General features: G+C 37.9%; 1 protein-coding gene across 4 annotated transcripts; it reads left to right on the forward strand.

Moving 5' to 3' along the window:
- The first annotated feature begins 385 nt into the window (after positions 1–385).
- cd40 (CD40 molecule, TNF receptor superfamily member 5) lies at positions 386–20664 on the forward strand. Of its 4 annotated transcripts, none has more exons than XM_051661902.1 (9): positions 386–555; positions 9911–9995; positions 11815–11937; positions 13227–13376; positions 15890–15980; positions 16296–16354; positions 18258–18356; positions 18487–18506; positions 18639–20664. In XM_051661902.1, exons 1-9 carry the CDS (start codon positions 523–525, stop codon positions 18873–18875), a joined length of 897 nt encoding a protein of 298 aa, XP_051517862.1. In that variant the 5' UTR covers positions 386–522; the 3' UTR covers positions 18876–20664. The 4 variants fall into 4 exon arrangements, with proteins under 4 accessions (XP_051517862.1, XP_051517863.1, XP_051517864.1 ...); XM_051661903.1 differs by having other exon boundaries at positions 388–555; positions 18642–20664; XM_051661904.1 differs by lacking the exon at positions 386–555 and having other exon boundaries at positions 9916–10036.
- Positions 20665–23107: the final 2443 nt, after the last annotated feature.

A 23107-nucleotide genomic window follows, 5' to 3' on the forward strand; every position in this document is an offset into this window, starting at 1 on the left:
TTTACTGTGTAAACACGCGCTAGACGGCTGTCTTTGACCGTTGCGACGCGTCTCGCTGATTTTTCAACGCCTCGAGCTGGAGCGCTGAGTTTTTAGACGCAGTTAAAGTTAAACTTTTTTTAAAAAAAAACGCGTCTTGAGAAACCTGCGTTCTATTCTTCTTCTTCCTCTACTTTTTTTTTTTTTTTTTTTTTTTTTGCGCTGTCTAACAAGGACGCGTTTGGTGTGAACAGCTCCTTATTTCTATGTAAACTTCGTTCATATCTATGAAGTAGTAGGGTTGTTTTATGCGTGGTATTACAGGACTGCAGTGGTTTTAATATAAAAAACATCTCACATTTTTACTATCACTTCTTGGATTAGCAGGGCATATGGGAAATGGTCACATGTCAGTGTGGGCGTGCCTGGAGGAAGAAAGCCCCTTTTCACGTCTTTGTATTTAGTTTAAGAGCTGCAACAGCCTGTTAGGTGTATAATCTGTTTGTAAGGAACTAAAGATCCGTTTCGACAGATATTGCCATAATGAGGTGGAGAGTTTTCACCCTTTGTCTTGTGGTAAGTGATTGTTGTCCTCGCCTGTGTTATTTTAATGCGTGTGACTGCTCATGAATGTAAATGTTCATGGAATTGTGTCAGTTACATTGTAACATTGTGAATAAACATTGGAAAATATTTTGATATATTGTTAACGTGCAGTCGATTAGAGCGGTTTTGTTTTTTATAGGGTATTGAAAGAATGACTCACATATATTTAAGCTGGCTTTACTTTCGATTTTGTTACCTCGTAGGCTTTTCTTTTAGGAATATAGTAAGACTCTGCGGTAAAGTTGTTTTTATTTAATTTTTGAAATTTTCAAATCCATATACCGTCCTGGTCATGTGACCTGATAACGCCTATAATTTTCAAATCCATATAGCTTCCTGGTCATGTGACCTAGTGATGTCAGACCACCTGTGATGCATTCACACACACCTGACACGTCTTACACGACTTGGATTTTGGAAATATGATTTAGTGTATTTTCTATGGATTGTTGACATTTTCAAATTCATATAACTTCCTGGTCATGTGACCTGATGATGTCACACCACCTGTTATATATTAACAAACACCTATAACACATCATACATGACTTGGATTTTGGAAATATTATTATTTTTTATTTGTATGAATTTTTAACATTTTCAAATCCATATAACTTCCTGGTCATGTGACCTAGTGATGTCAGACCACCTGTAATGCATTCACACACTCCTGACACACATCTTAAATGACTTGGATTTAACATGTTTTTACCTCGAATAACTCATTACTTACCTATGTACTTACACACTGATATAAAGTCCTAACAGTTGAATTGTTACAGCTGTAATTGCAGTGCACTCAAACGCCATAGGAAAGAAGGAAAGGAAATTGTCTTGGTCACAGAAACAGAAACAGAATGAGCTTTATTGCCAAGTATGCTTATACATACAAGGAATTTGTCTTGGTGACAGGAGCTTCCAGTGTACAACCATACAAAAACAATACAAAAACAGCATCAAGACATAGATAATAATAAAAAATAAAAAATAATTATACACATACGTACAGACACACACATACATACATACATACACACATACACATGGGTAGTGCAAATCTAATACAATCTGTTATGTTCAGTGTAAATACAAATCTGTTATGTACAGTGCAAATGTTTTTGTTTTTTTTTCCCAGAGGAATGAAATGGCAGAAGAGGTTGGATGTGTTGGATAAATATAAGAAAGACTAAACTGTGTATTGCACATAGTTATTGCTCAATGGGGCAATTTAACTGTTCATGAGATGGATAGCCTGAGGGAAAAAACTGTTCCTGTGCCTGACGGTTCTGGTGCTCAGAGCTCTGAAGTGTCGGCCAGAAAGCAACAGTTCAAAAAGGTAGTGGGAAGGGTGAGTGGGGTCCAGAATGATTTTTCCAGCCTTTTTCCTCACTCTGGAAGTGTATAGTTCTTGAAGGGGGGGCAGGGGGAAACCAATTATCCTCTCAGCAGTCTGAACTGTACTTTGTATTCTTCTGATGTCTGATTTCGTAGCTGAACCAAACCAGACAGTTATTGAAGTGCAGAGGACCGACTCAATGACTGCTGAGTAGAACTGTATCAGCAGTGCCTGTGGCAGGTTGAATTTCCTCAGCTGGCGAAGGAAGTACAACCTCTGCTGGGCCTTTTTCACAATGGAGTCAATGTGGGTCTCCCACTTCAGGTCCTGTGAGATGGTAGTGCCCAGGAACCTGAATGACTCCACTGCTGCCACAGTGCTGTTTAGAATGATGAGGGGGGTCAGTGTTGTGGTGTTCCTCCTAAAGTCCACAATCATCTCCACCGCTTTGAGCGTGTTCAGCTCAAGGTTGTTTTGACTGTACCAGACAGCCAGCTGTTTAACCTCCCTTCTGTATGCAGACTCATCGTCATCTCGGATGAGGCCGATGACAGTGGTGTCGTCTGCAAACTTCAGGAGCTTGACAGAGGGTTCCTTGGCGATGCAGTCATTGGTGTAGAGGGAGAAGGGTAGTGGGGAGAGCACACATCCCTGGGGGACACCAGTGCTGATTGTACAGGTGCTGAAAGTGAGTTTCCCCTGTCTCACAAGCTGCTGCCTGTCCGTCAGAAAGCTGGTAATCCACTGACAGATAGACATGGGAACAGAGAGTTGGTGTAATTTATTCTGGAGTATAGCTGGGATGATGGTGAACTGAAGTCCACAAAAAGGATCCTTGCATAGGTCCCTGGTCTGTCCAGATGTTGCAGGATATGATGCAATCCCATGTTGACTGCATCATCCACAGACCTGTTTGATCGATAAGCAAATTGAAGGGGATCTAGAAAGGGTCCAGTGATGTTCTTCAGGTGGGCCAACACCAGTCTCTCAAATGATTTCATGACCACAGACGTCAGGGCGACAGGTCTGTAGTCATTAAGTCCTGTGATTTTTGGTTTCTTTGGGATGGGGATGATAGTGGAACGTTTGAAGGAGCATGGGACTTCACACTGCTCCAGTGATCTATTGAAGATCTGTGTGAAGATGGGGGCCAGCTGGTTAGCACAGGATCTAAGACATGCAGGTGAAACACCATCTGGGCCCTGTGCTTTCCTTATCCTTTGTTGTCGAAAGACGCAGCTCACATCATCTTCAAAGATCTTAAGTGCAGGTTGAGTAGCAGGAGGGGGGAGGAGGGAGGTTGCAGGAGGTGTTGGTGTTTGTGTGAAGTGAAGGTCAGAGTGGGTGTGGGGTGTGAGATTGGGCCTTTTAAATCTACAGTAGAACACATTCAGGTCGTCAGCAAGTTGTTGGTCCACCACAGGGTTGGGGGCAGGAGTCCTGTAATTTGTAGTTGCTTCATGCCACTCCACACTGATGCAGGGTCGTTAGCTGAAAACTTGTTTTTCAGCTTCTCAGAGTATCTTCTTTTAGCCACTCTGATTCCCTTATTCAGTGTGTTCCTGGCCTGATTGTACAAGACTTTATCCCCAACTCTGTAAGCATCCTCTTTGGCCTGACGAAGCTGCCTGAGTTCCGCTGTAAACCATGGTTTGTTGTTGTTAAATGTTAAATAAGTCCTAGTAGGAATGCACATATCCACACAAAAACTGATATATGATGTAACGGTATCTGTGAGCTCGTCCAAATTGGTGTCTGCAGCCTCAAAAACACTCCACTCAGTGCAGTCAAAGCAAGCTTGTAGTTCCAGCTCTGCTTCATTGGTCCATCTCTTTACAGTCCTTAATACAGGTTTAGCAGATTTTAATTTCTGTCTGTAGGTTGGAAGAAGATGAACCAGACAGTGATCAGATAGTCCCAAAGCTGCTCTAGGGACAGAGCGATATGCATCCTTTATTGTGGTGTAGCAATGATCCAGTATATTTCTGTCTCTGGTTGGGCAGTAATGTGCTGTTTGTATTTGGGCAGTTCACGTGTAAGGTTTTGCTTTGTTAAAATCCCCGAACATGATAATAACTGAGTCCGGGTATTGTTGTTCTGTGTCTGTGATTTGATCAGTCAGCTGTTGCAGCGCTGTGTTCAAACACGTGTTTGGCGCGATATACACACTCACCAGAATAAACGAGGAAAACTCCCGCGGCGAGTAGAAAGGCTTACAGTTACTAAAGAGCGCTTCCAAATTAGGACAGCACATCCTTTTTAACGTTGTTACATCTGTACACCAACTTTCACTGATGTAAAAGCATGTTCCACCGCCTCTCGTTTTCCCCGTTAACTCTGCGATGCGATCCGCTCTGAACAGCTGAAAGCCCGGCAGATGTAATGCACTGTCCGGAATGGCTTCACTCAGCCAGGTTTCTGTGAAGCACAAGGCAGCAGAGTTTGAAAAGTCCTTGTTTGTGCGGGTGAGGAGATGTAGTTCGTCTGTTTTGTTAGGGAGAGAGCGGAGATTTGCTAGATGAATGCTTGGCAGCATTGTTCGAAAGCCACGCCAACGGAGCCTGACCAGCACGCCTGCTCGTCTCCCTCGCCTGCGTCTCCTAGCGCGTTTAAACAACACAGCCACGCCTCCGACTAGAATGTCAAACAAAACGTCCGAATATTCAAAATCCAGGAAAATATTGACTGGCGTATGCTGTCGAATGTTCAGCAGTTCACCTCTGGTAAAACTGACTGAAAAAAGATTACTAAACACAGGACAAACAAACAAAAACCACAAAACAATAGAAGCGCTCCACACCGAGGCGGCCTTCCGCGGCACCGTCATGATGTAATTTCATCATGTAACCTCGGTTCCCTGAGATGAAGGGATCGAGACATTATGTCGCTGAGGCTCTGGGAAATTCCTCTCTCAACGACTTAGTTGAAGCCCTTTGTACAATAACGGTAATTCTAAAATTGGCAATGGTGTTTCAGCAGTTGGCTTGTATAAGTGGGTGCAAATCCACAATTTCCTCAGAATTTTTAGACTGAGGGACAAGGAGTGCAACGCTCGCACCCCGAAGCTCTGGGTCAGTAGTGCGGCCAGCCTATGCAATGTCTCGTTCCTTTCATCTCAGGGAACCAAGGTTACATGCGCAATCGAGACATTCCCTTTCAATTATGGCCTCTCAACATTGTGACTTCCTATACATATCCTTCCTCAAGTGTCTATGCCTCGGGCGAGGCTCCACTGTGGGGTGTGACGTCACGTCAGTAGTGAAGTGTGATGGGACGCTGCTCACCAGATGTCTTCCATCGGGCCTGACCACTCACCCATAGATGCTGCAATGGACATGGCATTGTCCCCATCATAAGATCTGCCAAATGTAATGAGACCATGCGCTCCGACAGAGGGCCGGAGATCCTCATGGGCGTACTGCAGGGGTGAGGATGCTGCGTCGGGAGACCAAGGGGTTTGCTAGGTTTGCGTCAGTGCAAGATCCTCCTCGAAGTCTTCCAGCTCAACCTCGCGGCCTCGCTGTGCCTCCTTGCTTGTGTGGTCCCTCGGGAGTCACAGAGGAGGCAGGTGGGGGAGGCAGGTGGCAGTTCTAGAGCGGAGCGTCCTGAGACTCATGAACTTACAGGAAGGGCAGCCTGTCTCCATGACGGCCGCTTCAGCATGAGTGTGGCACAGGCAGCATATGCATATCTCACGCCTGTCTGATAGTGGCATGTGTCTCTCACATAGAAAACACTTGTGGAACGACGTCTTAACAAAGAAGCGCTACACACAAGGGACTCTTTTAGATATACAAATGTATATATACTGTACACAGTATATCATAGCAATAACAAAGGATACAAATGTCTCCACTGGAACACTGCAGGGGAGTAGGTCAGTCGTCTCACTGAAGGCGCTGTGCTGTCAAGTCGACGAGTTGTCTTGCTTGCGTCTGAGGTGGAGTGGAGTGTTTCTTGACGGCGAAGCAGAGATGAGAATGCTTCTCAAGATGAGAGGTGAACTCGCTGTCTTGAAGGAGAAGAATTCTGAGGAAATGGTGGTTTTGCACACGCTTATATAGGCCAACTGCCCGCCTAAAGGGGTTGGGCTCAAATACCATTGCCAATTTTAGAATTGCTGTTATTGTACAAAGGACTTCAACTAGATTGTCAGCGATGCAATGTTGAGAGACTGTAATCGAAAGGGAACAATTGATACTCATGTGAATGAGACCGTTTTAAACGTAGGGAAACTTGTTTTCATTGGGTTTTCAATTAATTACAACCTACATTTTTATCAGTTCCTCACTCAAATGTATATACTATATGTATTATATGACTTTAGTGACTTTAGCACAAGTTATAAGGACAACTGATTATTAATCTTTTGCTTCCTGTTTGGAGCATGACACCCACCAGCATCTGCTTTCATTGTATGGAAAACATCTGCTTGGATATTCAGATAAATAACTTGCATGTAAGTAACATTTGTATAATATGGAACAAGAACAGTATTAAGGGTTTCACATGAGCATACAGTGGTATTAATGACAGATGTTTTAGTTGTGGGTAAACTATCCTTGGAGTTAGTAATCCAGATGTCATGTAAGCCTTCCAGGTCATTTGGAGTAAGTCCTGTAGCTCAAGGGATAGAGCATGGTGTAGGCAAGAGCATGGGTTCAAGTCAGATGTCATCCAAACTACAAGTTATGTAAACTTATTAAAATTGTTGATTGCTACTTATTAAATAGCAGCTGAGATGTGACCTAGTGGCTAGTGCAAGTGCTTTACCATGATTCATTAATGTAGGCATGCTGATAACATAAGTTGAAGTCTGGCCTGTGTCAAAGGAGGTTGATTGTTTTTAAATATTTCAGAAATTAAAATTAATAAAAAATACACATTTTAAACCAAAATCCAAGTCGTGTAAGATGTGATATAGGTGTTTGTGAGTATAGTGTTTGTGAATGCATTACATATGGTCTGACATCACTAGGTCACATGAACAAGAAGTTATATACAGTAGATTTGAACATTTCAAACATTCATAAAAAATACACAAAATAATATTTCTAAAATCAAAGTCGTGTAAGATGTGTGTCAGATGTGTGTGAATGCATTGCAGGTGATGTGAGATCTTTAGGTAAAAAAGCCAGGAAGTTAAATAGATTTATTTCATTAAAGCATTCAGTTTACATTAAATAGTTATAATGGGGATATAAATCATAAGAAAATTAAAAATCTAAATTGAACTTAATTTGTTTACCAACATAAACATTACACAAGTTTATGTAGTCATGGAATAATGTGCGTTCTGTGGTCAAACTGACATGTGACCATTTCCCATTTGCCCTGCTAATCCAAGAAGTGAGAGTAAAAATCTATTGAGATGATATTTGTGCGTTTTGCACTTTTGAGACACTCCCTAACTTGGATTGCCCTTGTTGGGATCGCTGTTTTGCTTTTTTTTTTTTTTTTTCACTTTTAATGCTTAAAACAATTACATTTATCGAATAACATAATTACTTTTGCTATTATGATTTACCGTGTTATCTGAATGAGACAGCATGTACCACCATTATTTTGCAATTACATACCAATTAATGTTAAAGAAAGGATCGGATGTCTAATGAATTTCCAATATTAAAACAACTTTACTGCAGTTATAAAGATGTGTCTGAATATCTAGTGACATACAGAAACATTTGCATTGGTTATTGTAAAATAATGATTTGAAGCATGAATTTAGGCAAAGTTTTTGTGGCAAGTCCTTAAAAACAGTCATGATGTGTGGGAAACTAAGGGACTTTCCATTTGTCTTTTGCATGCCGTTTCAGTTTTATATACCCTTATGTTATGGTTTGTTTGGGGGTATCAGGGACCCCAAGTCTATTTAAAAAGTTCAAAAACATTGAAACAGAGGGCTCTTTAATTATATACAGGTGCATCTCAATAAATTAGAATGTCGTGGAAAAGTTCATTTATTTCAGTAATTCAACTCAAATTGTGAAACTCATGTATTAAATAAATTCAATGCACACAGACTGAAGTAGTTTAAGTCTTTGGTTCTTTTAATTGTGATGATTTTGGCTCACATTTAACAAAAACCCACCAATTCACTATCTCAAAAAATTAGAATACATCATAAGACCAATAAAAAAAACATTTTTAGTGAATTGTTGGCCTTCTGGAAAGTATGTTCATTTACTGTATATGTACTCAATACTTGGTAGGGGCTCCTTTTGCTTTAATTACTGCCTCAATTCGGCGTGGCATGGAGGTGATCAGTTTGTGGCACTGCTGTGGTGTTATGGAAGCCCAGGTTTCTTTGACAGTGGCCTTCAGCTCATCTGCATTTTTTGGTCTCTTGTTTCTCATTTTCCTCTTGACAATACCCCATAGATTCTCTATGGGGTTCAGGTCTGGTGAGTTTGCTGGCCAGTCAAGCACACCAACACCATGGTCATTTAACCAACTTTTGGTGCTTTTGGCAGTGTGGGCAGGTGCCAAATCCTGCTGGAAAATGAAATCAGCATCTTTAAAAAGCTGGTCAGCAGAAGGAAGCATGAAGTGCTCCAAAATTTCTTGGTAAACGGGTGCAGTGACTTTGGTTTTCAAAAAACACAATGGACCAACACCAGCAGATGACATTGCACCCCAAATCATCACAGACTGTGGAAACTTAACACTGGACTTCAAGCAACTTGGGCTATGAGCTTCTCCACCCTTCCTCCAGACTCTAGGACCTTGGTTTCTAAATGAAATACAAAACTTGCTCTCATCTGAAAAGAGGACTTTGGACCACTGGGCAACAGTCCAGTTCTTCTTCTCCTTAGCCCAGGTAAGATGCCTCTGACGTTGTCTGTGGTTCAGGAGTGGCTTAACAAGAGGAATACGACAACTGTAGCCAAATTCCTTGACAGGTCTGTGTGTGGTGGCTCTTGATGCCTTGATCCCAGCCTCAGTCCATTCCTTGTGAAGTTTACCCAAATTCTTGAATCGATTTTGCTGGACAATCATAAGGCTGCGGTTCTCTCGGTTGGTTGTGCATCTTTTTCTTCAACACTTTTTCCTTCCCCTCAACTTTCTGTTAACATGCTTGGATACAGCACTCTGTGAACAGCCAGCTTCTTTGGCAATGAATGTTTGTGGCTTACCCTCCTTGTGATCAATGATTGTCTTCTGGACAACTGTCAGATCAGCAGTCTTCCCCATGATTGTGTAGCCTAGTGAACCAAACTGAGAGACCATTTTGAAGGCTCAGGAAACCTTTGCAGGTGTTTTGAGTTGATTAGCTGATTGGCATATCAAAATATTCTAATTTTTTGAGATAGTGAATTGGTGGGTTTTTGTTAAATGTGAGCCAAAATCATCACAGTTAAAAGAACCAAAGACTTAAACTACTTCAGTCTGTGTGCATTGAATTTATTTAATACACGAGTTTCACAATTTGAGTTGAATTACTGAAATAAATGAACTTTTCCATGACATTCTAATTTATTGAGATGCACCTGTATATGAGAACTGATTATTAACAACATTTTATCTCGTTAACATCTTTCAAATGTCCCATATGAAAATGTTGCACCAGTTCTATTTTTAAGGTCTAATACAGGCACGAAACATGAATAAATGCAGTGTATTTCCACATGCTACCAATCTGTGATTGTTGCATATAGCATTGCACTCTGCCAGATTTTTTTATAGATTTTTTTTAAATGCTAGTGCTGCTAGGATTAAGTTGAAAACAAAAAGAAAGACTCTGGAAAGTGCATGCCTGCTTTGTAGTCAAATTATATGTTTTTTTACGGTTTTAACTGAGTCTGAGAATAAAATACAAAATTGAAGAAAAAAGCTAAAAATTACAATTATGATTTTTATATGTAAAGTGTACATACTCTCAACAGAACATGAGAGTTAATAGTGTGTCCACTCTGAAAAAACAGAATATCTGTCAGCTTTTATTGAAGTTCTTCATAACATTCCTTTTGCATTTACAACTCACAGATCATGCTGTTTTACCCTGTGTTATCCTGTGAAGATGAAACACATTATATGAAGGGAGATAAATGCTGCAAGATGTGTGGGCCAGGTATGTGTGGTTTAGACATACACTGCATGCACAATTATTAGGCAAGTAAGTATTCTGATCTTATCATTATTTCCATGCAAATTATTAATATTGCTTATTGGATTCAATCATTTTCAGGTGATATATATTTGTGTAATGAGGGAGGGTGTGGCGAAAGTGACTAACATCTTATATCAAGGTGTGCATAATTATTAGGCAGCTTCATTACCTCAGGTAAAATGGGCCAAAAAAGAGATTTATCTGACACTGAAAAGTAAAAAAAAATGCCTTTCAGACAGATGCAACACTCTTGAAATAGCTAAACTATTGAGGCGTGACCACCGGACAATCAAACGTTTTGTTGCGAATGGTCAACTGGGGCGTAAAAAACGCATGGAGAAGGCGCAAATTAACCGCAAAAGACTTGAGAATAATTAAACGTGAAGATACCAGATACCCATTATCTTCCAGTGCCACCATATTCCAGAACTGCAACCTACCTGAAGTGTCCAGAAGTACAAGGTGTCAAGTGCTTAGAGACATGGCCAAGGCCAAGAAGGCGGAAACACGACCACCACTGAAGATTCACAAGTTGAAGCGTCAAGATTGGGCAAAGAAATACATGAAGACAGATGAAATGAGAGTGACTCTTGATGGACCAGATGGATGGGCCCGTGGCTGGATCGCTAATAGACACAGGGCACCACTTTGAGTAAAGCACCAGCAAGGTGGAGGAGGGGTACTGATATTGGCTGCTGTCATTAAGGATGAGGTAGTTGGACCTTTTTGAGTTGAAGATGGACTGAAACTCAACTCCCAAACCTACTGCCAGTTTCTGGAAAGTACTTTCTTCAAGCAGTGGTACAGGAAGAAGTCCTCAGTATTCAAGAAGGCCATGATCTTTATGCAGGACAATGCTCCATCACATGCATCCAAGTACTCGACTGCTTGGCTAGCCAACAGGGGCCTCAAAGATGCCCAAATAATGACATGGCTCACTTCCTCACCTGACTTAAATCCTACTGAGAACTTGTGGGCCCTTCTCAAACGTGAGATTTACAGTGAGGGAAGACAATACACCTCGTTGAGCAGCATTTGGGAGGCTGTGGTTGCTGCTTCAGCGAAAGTTGATCGTGAACAGATCAAGAAACTGACAGACTCAGTGGTTGGAAGGCTCATGGCAGTTATTGAAAAGAAGTGTGGCTATATTGGTCACTGAATATTTTTGAAAGGCCAAAAATGTTATTTAATTGTAATTTTGTGTTACTTATTTGTTGCTCTTACTCTAAAAATTGAGAATAAACAATTGAGTTGGGAATTTTCTTTGTAATTTAGTTGCCTAATAATTGTGCACACTTGAGACTCCCCTGAGAAAGACAAAACTCACTTTTCCTTTGTTAAACATTCAGGTTTGAGGTTCAGTAACATTTTGGATTGACTGAGAGCATTGTGTTTGTTCAACAATAAAATTAATCCTGAGGAATACAGTTAGCCTAACAATTGTGCACGCAGTGTATGGAGATCTGTTTGACAGAGTGTAATTCAGTATTGTGATTTATATTTGCATTGCCTAGCCCTAGGGGAAGTATCACCATATAGCCTACTTGTTTTCTAAGAAGCAGAATAATATACTAAAGAGTAGTCTGCTTAGTTACTTCAATCATATTTTAAATTTGAGTGCTGCAATTGCCTGAACCTTACTTTGGCAAGTGAATATACTGCTTTACATTTTACTTTTATATGACCTTATTTGTGCTACCATATTAAGTTACATCTTTGTCATATAAAAAAACAATTCTTAGTATATTGTGAGCGAATAGTTACAGTGAGTGTGCTATAGGTAAGAGGATGATGCTGGATGATAATTGTGAAGACCCCCGCTGTCAGGATTGTCAAGTCGGAGAGTATCAGAGCGGCTATACACACGAGACCAAATGTGAACGTCAACCAAGCTGTGACCCCAGTAAGTGTACAAATGTTAAACTAAACTTGACTATTAGAAAACGCCTTTTACTATATAAAAGTTAGACTGTGGTATCTGGCCATTTTTAGGTAATTGGATGAATACTTATATTTTTAATTTAAAGAAATAGAAATTTCTTTATAAATAATTATAAAGAAAATTTTACCCAAAAATGAATGATCATTTACTAACCCTAATGCCATCCCAGATGTGTGTGACTTTCTTCTGCAGAACATAAAGATTTTTAGAAGAATTTTTCAGCTCTGTGGGTCTAATAATGCAAGTGTATGGTGACCAAAACTTTTAAGCTCCAAAAAGCACATAAAGGCAGCATAAAAGTAATACATACGACTCCAGTGGTTTAATCCATGTCTTTTGAAGCGATCCAATTAGTTTTGGGTGAGAACAGACCAAAATACAACTTCTTTTCCCACAATAAATCTGGACATCAGCAGTCTCCTTGGCAATCTTGATTTCAAGCTTGATTACACTTCCTAGCACCATCTAGCACTCTGTGCATGTGTCAAGCTCTAGAGAGTGTAATTGAGCATGAAATCATGATTGTGCCTAAAAACTGCAATGGCAAGATGTACAGTGAAAATGTAGTTACATTTTGTTCTGTTTTCACCCAAAACCGATAAGATTTCTGCAGAAGACATGGATTAAACCACTGGAGTCTTATGGATTACTTTTATACTGCCTTTATATGCTTTTTGGAGCTTCAAAGTTTTGGTCACCATTCACTTTGCACTGTATGAACCTACAGAGCTGATATATTCTTCAAAACAATCTTTGTTTGTGTTCTGCAAAAGAAAGAAAGTCATACACATCTGGGATGGCATTAGGGTTAGTAAATGATCATTCATTTTTGGGTGAACTATTCCTTTAAGATTTTGGACATTTATACATAGCTTTAAAGGTGACGTGTAATTTCTACACCACTAGTGACACAAAATGAAATTGCAATAAAGAATTGGTCCAGCATACAGATAGTCCTAAACTTGAGCCAATGTTGCTGTGTCTGGCTGTTGGGGATGTTAAAAAAACTAAGCAATATTTTGATTGCGCTACAGTGTTTACACTATTTGAGGGGATCAATCTATGAACATAATACTTATAGTTGTTTCTGAATATTAATTTGGGATAAGAGAAAGTATTTTAACACTGAAAGAAAAAATACATCAATTCAATTCTTTTTAAAAGTATTTGAAGGGTTTTTCAGGTAATGCTAAAGCATTCTACATGTCTTCAATGTCTCTCATTCTTTACTCTTGCTCTTTTTAATATAGATTTACACTTTCTGCCACAAAGTATTCCCAGTAAGACCGAACTAAGCAAATGCCAGTGCAAACATGGGTACTACTGTTCAGCAGAGGATGACTGCAGCACTTGTAGGAAACACACAGTTTGCAGTCCAGGACAGATAATTGTCAAAAATGGTTTGTATACATGCTGTCTAGTGTAAAAGTACGTTTTTATGTATATATTCAACCGGTGATTTGTGTTAATTCTGTGCAAAACTTTACACTAAATTTGCACTCTTGACAGACAGTCTGATATTATGTCACATCCCTTAGACTATAATTTAAGATGTTATTTAGCATTTTATAAACATTCAAATGTTGTAGGCTCAAACCCCACAAATGCATAGAAGTCTTGAAGGCATGGTAGCAAAGAACAACCAGTTTAATTCTAAGGTTCAGAAGTAGTGGAAAATGGTCCTGAAGAACTAAATTATTTGGCAGGTAAAACTCTAACACAGGAAAAAAACTAAATGATAAAAATAAATTAATAATTATGAGATGCTTTTCTGTTTTGTTCTGATGATTGTAACGATAAAGATACCAATTTGATTACTAGGGGTGTGACAATACACTTAGCTCACAAGACGAGACGATACTGGGTTTACGAGAACGAGACGTAAACCCAAACACGGTATATCGTATTTAAACACGATATACCCTACCGGTCAAAAGTTTTGAAACACTTATTCTTTATTATAATTTTTTTTCACATTTTAGAATAATAGTTAAGTCATTAAATCTATGGAATAACATAAATGGAACTATGGGAATTATGTTGTGACTAAACAAAATCCTAAATAAATCAAAACTGTGTTATATTTTAGCATCTTCAAAGTAGTCACCCTTTGCCTAGAATTTGCAGACATGTACTCTTGACATTTTCTCAACCAACTTCTTGAGGTATCACCCTGGGATGCTTTTTAAACAGTATTGAAGGAGTTCCCATCTATGTTGGGCACTTATTGGCTGCTTTTCTTTATTATTTGGTCCAAGTCATCAATTTCAAAAACTTTTTCAGTTTTTGTGTACAAAACTAATTTCAAACATTTAAGCATACGCCTTCAGATCAAAAGATTTTTAAGATCATGAGAAACATTTCAGTCAAGTGTTTCAAAACTTTTGACTGGTAGTGTATATGACTGGAAAAATAGTATTTTATTCGACTGAAAGTCACAAAATGCAAAACAATGCAGGTGTATTTTGAAATGTTTTAACTAATCATCTTGTAATGAATGTCACTTCAGTTCTATTTTTTGAGGATGAATTATGATATGCAGTAAAAGACAGAACAATATGCAAGCACTGTAAAAGAGTCTCTTCAGACCTGGTTGATTTTAGTTGAGAGCTGCGGTGGTTCTGTAGGTGTCTTTGCATAGTGCTTGTCTTAGCCGCGGTGTACGGCACTATTTTCTTACAGTGCTTACATATTGGCTGTGTCTCGTTTGGAAGGCTGCGTCCTCCGGAGGTCGCATTTGTCGGCAGCATACGTCATTTGTTTTGTTTTGGTGTCTTAAACGAGACAGCCTCGATGACGTATGCGGCAGACAAATGCGACCTCCACGAGATCTCGTCACACCCCTATTGATTACATTTTATAAAAGAGTATTAACTCTTTAATGCATACCTCAGGTCTTTAGTAACCAGGGACCTCATTCCACCCGCTGTAACTCATCCATTTTTTGGAGATATGCCCTTTAGTATTCCTCAATCTATCGCTTATAAATAGGGTGACCAAAAAAAAAGTATAAATTTTTATATATATATATATATATATATATATATTAGTATAACTGCTTCATTACCAAAAGTGTATAGGGTCATTAAAGACCATAGATAATGTCATTTTTCTTTTTTGTCTTTCCATAAATCATATTTGTATGATTAATTCATAGCTATATAAGTTTACTCTCACAGGATATACTGTATATTTCTTGGTCATTACAAGACAAATGAGTACTATATTCATACAGATGACTACAATAACATGTTGATTTTCTGTGCAACAACGGTGAATTATCAGTATTCCATATGCGTGTAAATATACATATTATACATGCTATTTTTTACTCAATGTTGTGCTGATGTTTCAGTGATTGACTTGATTTACATTTGAGATTGCTATTTGACGAAGAAGCAATGTGGATGTAAACTATAGCAAGTGTAACACATGAACAGTATGATATGACTTTTTTCATCTGGGTGTACTACTGAAATGATGTACGTTATGCATCTATTTAGACTCAAAGTGCCTGAGAAAATTCATATGTGTATCTTATATATAGATTATTTGTTATGTGTAGCTCAATATGTGTTTGACATCCAATTATGTCTCATGATATTTCAATGTGAAAGTAATGAATCCTGTTCTAGATTTTTTGCATTATCTCTTTGATATATGAAAAACATCAAAATATATTCTATTCTATTATTTTCTAATTGTCTTGAAAATGTTTTGAAAACTTGATACTATCTGGGCATTTTGTAGATCCATCTGTGATAGATATATGTGCTGGGTCGCTAAAGACCCAAGAATGTAATAATGTTTGGCGAAGTGAGTGATTCAATTTGCAATCAACATTTGTGGCTTATTTAATGTGAAGTCATTTACGTTGAACAAAATGTAATCTTTGCTCCTTGTATCTTCTCAGGTACATCAATAAGTGATACTTCGTGTGCAGCATGTAAAATTGGAACATTTTCCTCCCATCATTCAGCTGACAACTGCTATGAATGGAAAACGTATGTGACAGCTTTCTGATTCACTTACATTTTGTGTAAATTAGTATTAATGTCATGCATTGTTAAAGTGGTATACACCTATCATCCGGTTCAATTTTAAAGATAAATTGTGTAATCTGACACTAGCATCACCAAACAAAATTGTAAAAATAATGACATTTCAAACAGGTCTGGTTTTTGTATGATGTTTTGATCAGCATGATACATATATATATATATATATATTATTTTTATTTTATTTTATTTTATTTTTTTTTATTTTTTTTTTTTTTGTGGTTACTATTGATTTAAATTCTTCTTTGTTCCTGCCTCTAGATGTGACACAGGATATGTTGAAGGCACTCCTGGCAGTTTAACATCAGACAGGACCTGTGGTGAGTAGATTGTACATTTACATTTATTAATTTAGCAAATGCTTTTATCCAAAGCAACTTAGAAATGAGGAATAGAACAAGCAGTTGGTCATACAGTATTTGCAGTATTGCACTGCTGAGTCTGAATAGTAGATTTCATTGTTTCGATTAGTGTGGAAAGTTTAGCAATTAGTGTCTACAACAGTGACATTTCTTAAAGGTATAGCTCACCCAAAAATGAAACCCTCATGTAATCCCAGATTTTTAAAAGAATCTCTCATCTCTGTAGGTCAATACAATGCAAGTCAATGGTGACCAAAACTTTGAAGGTCCAAAAATCACATAAAGGAAACATAAAAGTAATCCATATGACTCCAGTGGTTAAATCCATATGTTCAGAAGCGAAATGGTTAAGTGTGGGTGAGAAACAGATCAATATTTAAGTGAAACTAAACAGGCACCACATGTTATTTTTAGATGTAAAAGTGAAAGTAGAGATTTAGAGTAAAAAAAGGACTTAAATATTGATCTGTTTCTCACCCACACCTATCATATCTCTTCTGAATATATGGATTTAACCACTGGAGTCTTATGGATTACTTCTACGTTTCATTATGCGAGTTTTGGAGCTACAAAGGTCTGATCACCATTCGCTTGCATTGCATGGATCTAAAGAGCTGAGATATTCTTCTAAAAATCTTTGTTTGTGTTCTGCAGAAGAAAGAAAGTCATACACATATTAGAAGGCATAAGGGTGAGTAATGAACAGCCCTTTTATATCTTGCAAAAATATGCTCAAAACTATTTTGAGAAACAATGTTGCCTTCTCTGCTTATTATAATAAATTTTAGGCTTGTTGTTTCAAAAAGTCACTTGCATATTTCCAACATACAGTGTTGTATTTGGGCTTGTGTTTGACTCTGATGGAAGCTGTTAAATATCAACGTGCACATGTGCTGACCACACCCTTGGTCAAAAGAACTAAATGTCTTGAGCAGAAATTGTTTTCTGCATAGTTTTGTCAGCACATAATAGACTATTGTGGGTGTTAAGAATACAGGAGTGAAACTTGAGAGTTGTGTGGGTGAGTTCTAGTTCCTTTATTGCTAAATTTATCTCAATACCATGAATTATTCAAAACAAAAGCACATAAAAGTAATCCACAATACTCCAGTGGATTTATGCATGTCTTCTGAAGCGATCTAATCATTTTTGGGTGACAACAGAACAAAATGTAACTTCTTTTTCACTGTACATCTTGCCATTGCATTCTCTAGGCACAATCATGATTTCAAGCATGGTTACACTTCCTAGTGCTTGACGCATAGATGGTGAGCAGAGCGCTAGATGGCGCTAGAAAGTGTAATAGAGCTTGAAATTATGATCTCCAAGGAGACTGCAGATATCAATATTTATAGTGAAAAAATGTTTATATTTTGGTCTGTTCTCATCTAAAACCGGTTAGATTGCCTCAAAAGACATATGTTAAACCACTGGAGTCTTATGGATTACTTTTATGCTGCCTTTATGTGCTTTTGGAGCTTCAACGTTCTTGCATTGTATGGACCTACAGAGTTGAGATATTCTTCTAAAAATCTTTTGTGTTCTGCAGAAGAAAGAAAGTCATACACATCTGGGAAGGCATGAGGAAGAGTAAATTATGAGAATTGTTTTTATTTTGGGGGGGGTGAACTATTCCTTTAATGGCCCTAAAATAAGGTTCATTTTCTGAATGCAAAATATAATTTTTTATATGTTTCTTTTGATTTTGGAGTATAAAAGGGCCAGGAAACTTTCTTGACAGGTTTTGTGAGAATCTCTCAATACTGTTAATAGTAATGTTTTGCTTATCAGTACCATGACATTGGAAATGTCAAAATATCTTCTCAGTTTGTTGCATGTTTTTTTTTTTTTTACATTTCAGTGATGGCTACACGCTCTTACAGAACTGCCATTTTTGGGGTAGTTCTAGTATTCCTGGTGTTAATCGTCGCATCTGCATTAATGATTTTCATTAGAAAACGTAAGTGTTGTAATGTTGCTGTGTGTACTACTTGACTGTACATCACAATAGGCTCTACTTTGATATTCTAAAATTAAAGGATTTTCAAGAAGCATGTATCAACAATTGCTGTTTTTTTTCTACATTCTAGGTAAAATGAGAAGCAATACGGTAAGTTCACCATCCAGTCACATGCAACATAACACAAAAATCCTTAAATTTATTACCGTAAAACTAGAAAATAAAATAGGCATTCCCAAATGTGGAAATTAATAAAAGTTATTTTCTTTTTATACCCCCAAGCAGGCCAAACATGGTAAAGAAATAATTAAGCATGGGGATAATCGAGATGTTACGGAGAGACAGGACCGGCCATTTATTCGACAACCTCAGGAGGACGTAGACATCAGTGAACCTGTGAGCCCCTCGCCAAGTAACGTGACTGAAAATGGAAATGTTGTAGTACAAGAAGATGGCAAACATTCTATCAGTCCAAGTTCTGAAACCCATCCATCTTCAGGGAACTCATTCTTTTACTAGCACAGAAATCTGTTCTCCCAGCATGACACAATCCTCAACAAATAGAGCATTACGTTATAAATCACTGCAATACTCTAAACGTGCCTAAAGTACCGTAGAATAAACTAGCATGTCACAATTTTCACATTACCATTACTTTGTTTTGGAGTCTTAAAAGTGTTATGTTGGTGGCTGAATCTGTAGCACCTTTGCATGAGCTTTGTGTTCGCAAACATGAACTGTATGTGAATGACACTATGGCTGAAAGCGTTTGCCGTTGCAGTTCCACTAGCATCCCTTAATTGTTACGAAATGATGCTGTGACCTCACAATCTAGAAACACAATAAATACAAGTTAAAAATAAAAAGCAATCAAAACAGTTCTGAAACAACAACAAAAATGGAAAAAGGGATGAATTGTAATGGCATTTAAGGGGTTGTTCAGCTAGCATAGCCTCCATGCTCACATTAACTGAATTGAGCTGTCAGCCTCAAAGTCACACCTACCGATGAGGTGGACTAATAGCAGTACAAAGGAGATTAGCAGTTTTCTTGAAAGTGCATGTTGGCGAGCTGTTATGAACTACCAAAACTAACTTAAAAACGCCTTCTTTTGAGAAGGATATAGCTGCAGGCAGAGCTCCAAAACTCAAGTGGGGGGAGCGTGGGGCACAAACTAACACGGGGCTAGTTGTAACACACGTGGTTTAAACGTTTCCACACATGCTGGTAAGACAAAACTTCATTTGTTTACTTGTTGCCATATCAGTACTGTGTAGATAAAAAAAAATTGCGTAAAAATAGAAAAAACTTTGGAAGATATCACCAATAGTACATTTTAAAGTAGAAAAGGTAAAAATTCACATGAAAATAAATTTTCATCTCTGTTTTTACTGTTTATTTAAAATGAGGCAAACTTTGTATCATTTTAATCTCCAATCTTTTAGCTAGCATCTTACATAGTCTTTTAATACTCAGATAGGCAACAGAAGTGACCAGCCAGGTTTAAATCCCAGTTGCGCACGTTGTAACTGCATACAATGTGCCCCAATTCCAAAAAACTATATACAATTCCATGCAATCAGATATGAAATTTAATTCATTTCCCTTAATGCGTGTGTGTGTGTGTGTGTGTGTGTGTGTGTGTGTGTGTGTGTGTGTGTGTGTGTGTGTGTGTGTGTGTGTGTGTGTGTGTTTGTCTTCGGTCCATGCATTATTTCGGTCAGTGCTGTGGCTTTATGTATTTATTGTCAAGTGTCAAAATGATTGCTATATTATATGTGACAAAGTAAATAAATGGCTTTTTTTGACATGAAAATTTAGTTTATCTTCTAGGCTTTTTAATTAGATCAGATACAGTTGTTAGATGGGGTTTTTAAGCTGTTATATGGTGTTGTTACAACGTGCCCCACCTATGGACTTTCTTTTATCAAGGTAGATTGCGAAAAAAGTATACGCTGTATTCATGAAACAAGACCACATATGTGTAATAGACGCGTGTGAAATTAATGTGAAAAAAGAAAAATACATCGAACCCCAGGTACATTTACACAAACTTAAGAAAACCAAAATGTTTTAGTTTGTGCCCCGCTCTCCCCTGTTTGCTTATGTATAATACAGTACATTGAATTTAGGTTTGAACACTTTGAATAATAAAAATAGATGAATGTGGTAAAAAAAAACAATATTGCTTAATTTAACATGAGTGTTTGTGTGTATTTTGTACTTGTTATGTGGTAAAGCTGCTGTTATGTATTTTGTTATGTTCTGTAAAAATTTCCATTGTACATTAAATATTACATTAACGAGAGCACTTGTGTTTTCTAGTGATACATTACAGACTTCTGTAAAGCTAAACTTTTTGCAGATTAAATTAGTTGTGTAAAAATGTCCCCATGCATCTGTCTGTAAATAATCACCTCTGAATAATTCACTTATTCACTTATGAGGTGTGAAAGGTCCATAGAGAAACGACAGACAGTTGTGATGGTGTGAAACTGGATTTAAAGGTGCACTCAGTAATTTTTTCCTAATTAAAAAAGTTTAACTCCTAAAAACATGAATTGTTATTTTGCAATATATGTTGGAAATCATGACCACTCACATTACAATGAAGACTAGTCATATCAGTAATCTTATAAAAGCTGTTTTATTCTACATGGAGTGGGTCCGCACATGGGGGCTGCCATGTTAGAATCACATGACCAGCCGAATACTACTCGCTTAATCTTAGTAACCATCCTGTTATTTGACACTTTCACTCATTGATTAAAGTAATCATGGCTGACTGTGAATACTAAATTTCTACAATGGCATCTGAAACTGAAAACTATTGATTTTAAATTATGCTGCTTCCAAGCTGCTAGGTGTCAGTGTATGTCCAAGATGACACAAAGACAAAAGTGACTGAGTGCACCTTTAATATGAATCACTCTTGCCTATAGAAGAGGAGGAATTGTGAGATACTTGTTTGCTGCGATCTGCTAATGTCACTCAACCTGCGCCACCCTATCATTCAGGAGCTATTCTTTTGACCACTAAAGATAGCTTCACTACAAATCTTCCAGAATTGTCTCACATACTCAGTAAGCCAAAAAGTCTAGAAGAACTTGATGTTATTACAGAAAATATAAATACAGTCTTCTCCAGAACTCTTGATTTTGTGCCCCCCACACCATGGTACAATGATCACACTCATGCTCTCAAGAGAGCAGCTTGGAAAATGGAGCGCAAGTGGAAGAATACAAAATTAGAGGTATTTCGCAGTGCATGGAAGGATAGCCTCTGTAGCTAATGACAGGCACTAAAAGCTGCCAGGTCAGCATATTTTAGCAAACTCATAGAAAATAACCACAACATTCCTAGGTGTTTATTCAGTACTGTGGCTAAATTGGTTAGGAATAAAGCATCGACTGAACCAGATATTCTGTCACAGCAAAATAGTAATGACTTCATGAATTTTTATACTGATAAAATAGAAATCATCAGAAATCAAATTAGAATTATGCAATCAACAGTCACAGCACCTCAGAAAACAGTGTCTCATAATTTTCCTCACGAGCAACTTAAATCCTTCGCTGTCGTAGGTCACGAGGAGCTAACAAAACTTATAAAACTTATCGAAATCAAAAGTCACAACGTGTATGTTAGATCCAAAACCAACTAAGCTCTTTTAAAGAGATATTCTCCATCATCTCAGAACCTCTTCTTAATATTATTAACTCCTCGCTATCCTTAGGACATGTCCCAAGAAACTTTTAAAATGGCAGTTATTTAACCGCTTATTAAGAAGCCACAGCTTGATCCTGGAGAATTAGCTAATTATAGACCGATTTCAAATCTCCCATTTATGTCGAAAATACTAGAAAAGGTAGTGTCCTCCCAACTATATTCATTTCTACAGAGAAATAGAGTATATATGAATAATTTCAGTCAGGATTTAGGCCCCATCACAGTAAAGAGACTGCACTTATCAGAGTTACAAATGGCTTGCTATTATCATCTGATCACGGCTGCATTTCACTTCTAGTGCTTTTAGATCTTAGTGCTGCCTTCGACATCATAGATCACGACATTCTCTTGAATAGGCTGGAGAGTTATGTTGGCATTTTTGGACTTGTATTAGCATGGTTTAGGTCCTGTTTAGCAGACCGCTACCACTTTGTCTGTGTAAACGAGGAATTGTCAATTCAAACAAAAGTTAAGTATGGAGTGCCACAGGGATTCGTTTTAGGGCCTCTGCTTTTCTCCTTATACATGCTTCCCCTGGGAGATATTATCAGGAATAAGTTTCCATTGTTATGCCAACGATACCCAACTTTATATTTCTTCTAAACCCAATGAAATTTTACAATTGAGTGTATCAATGAAATAAAAGATTGGATGGCCAGAAATTTCCTTTTACTCAATTCCGACAAAACAGAGGTACTAATTATTGGACCAAAACCTCTAAAAATAAGCCACTAAAATATAAATTGACTCTCGATGGATGTACTGCATCGTCTTCTACAGCGAAGAACTTGGGTGGTATATTTGATACCAATCTGTCTTTTGAAAATCAGATTTCCAGTGTTTATAGAACAGCATTCTTCCAACTCAGAAATATTGCTAAGTTATGACACATGCTCTCTGTTGCTGGTGCCGAAAAAGTAATTCATGTGTTCGTGACCTCAAGACTAGATTATTGTAATGCATTACTGGGAGGATGTACTGCAAGTTCAATAAATAAACTTCAATTGGTTCAAAATTCAGCT

Source organism: Myxocyprinus asiaticus, chromosome 29 (assembly GCF_019703515.2).
Source record: "Myxocyprinus asiaticus isolate MX2 ecotype Aquarium Trade chromosome 29, UBuf_Myxa_2, whole genome shotgun sequence".
Classification (NCBI taxonomy): domain Eukaryota; kingdom Metazoa; phylum Chordata; class Actinopteri; order Cypriniformes; family Catostomidae; genus Myxocyprinus; species Myxocyprinus asiaticus.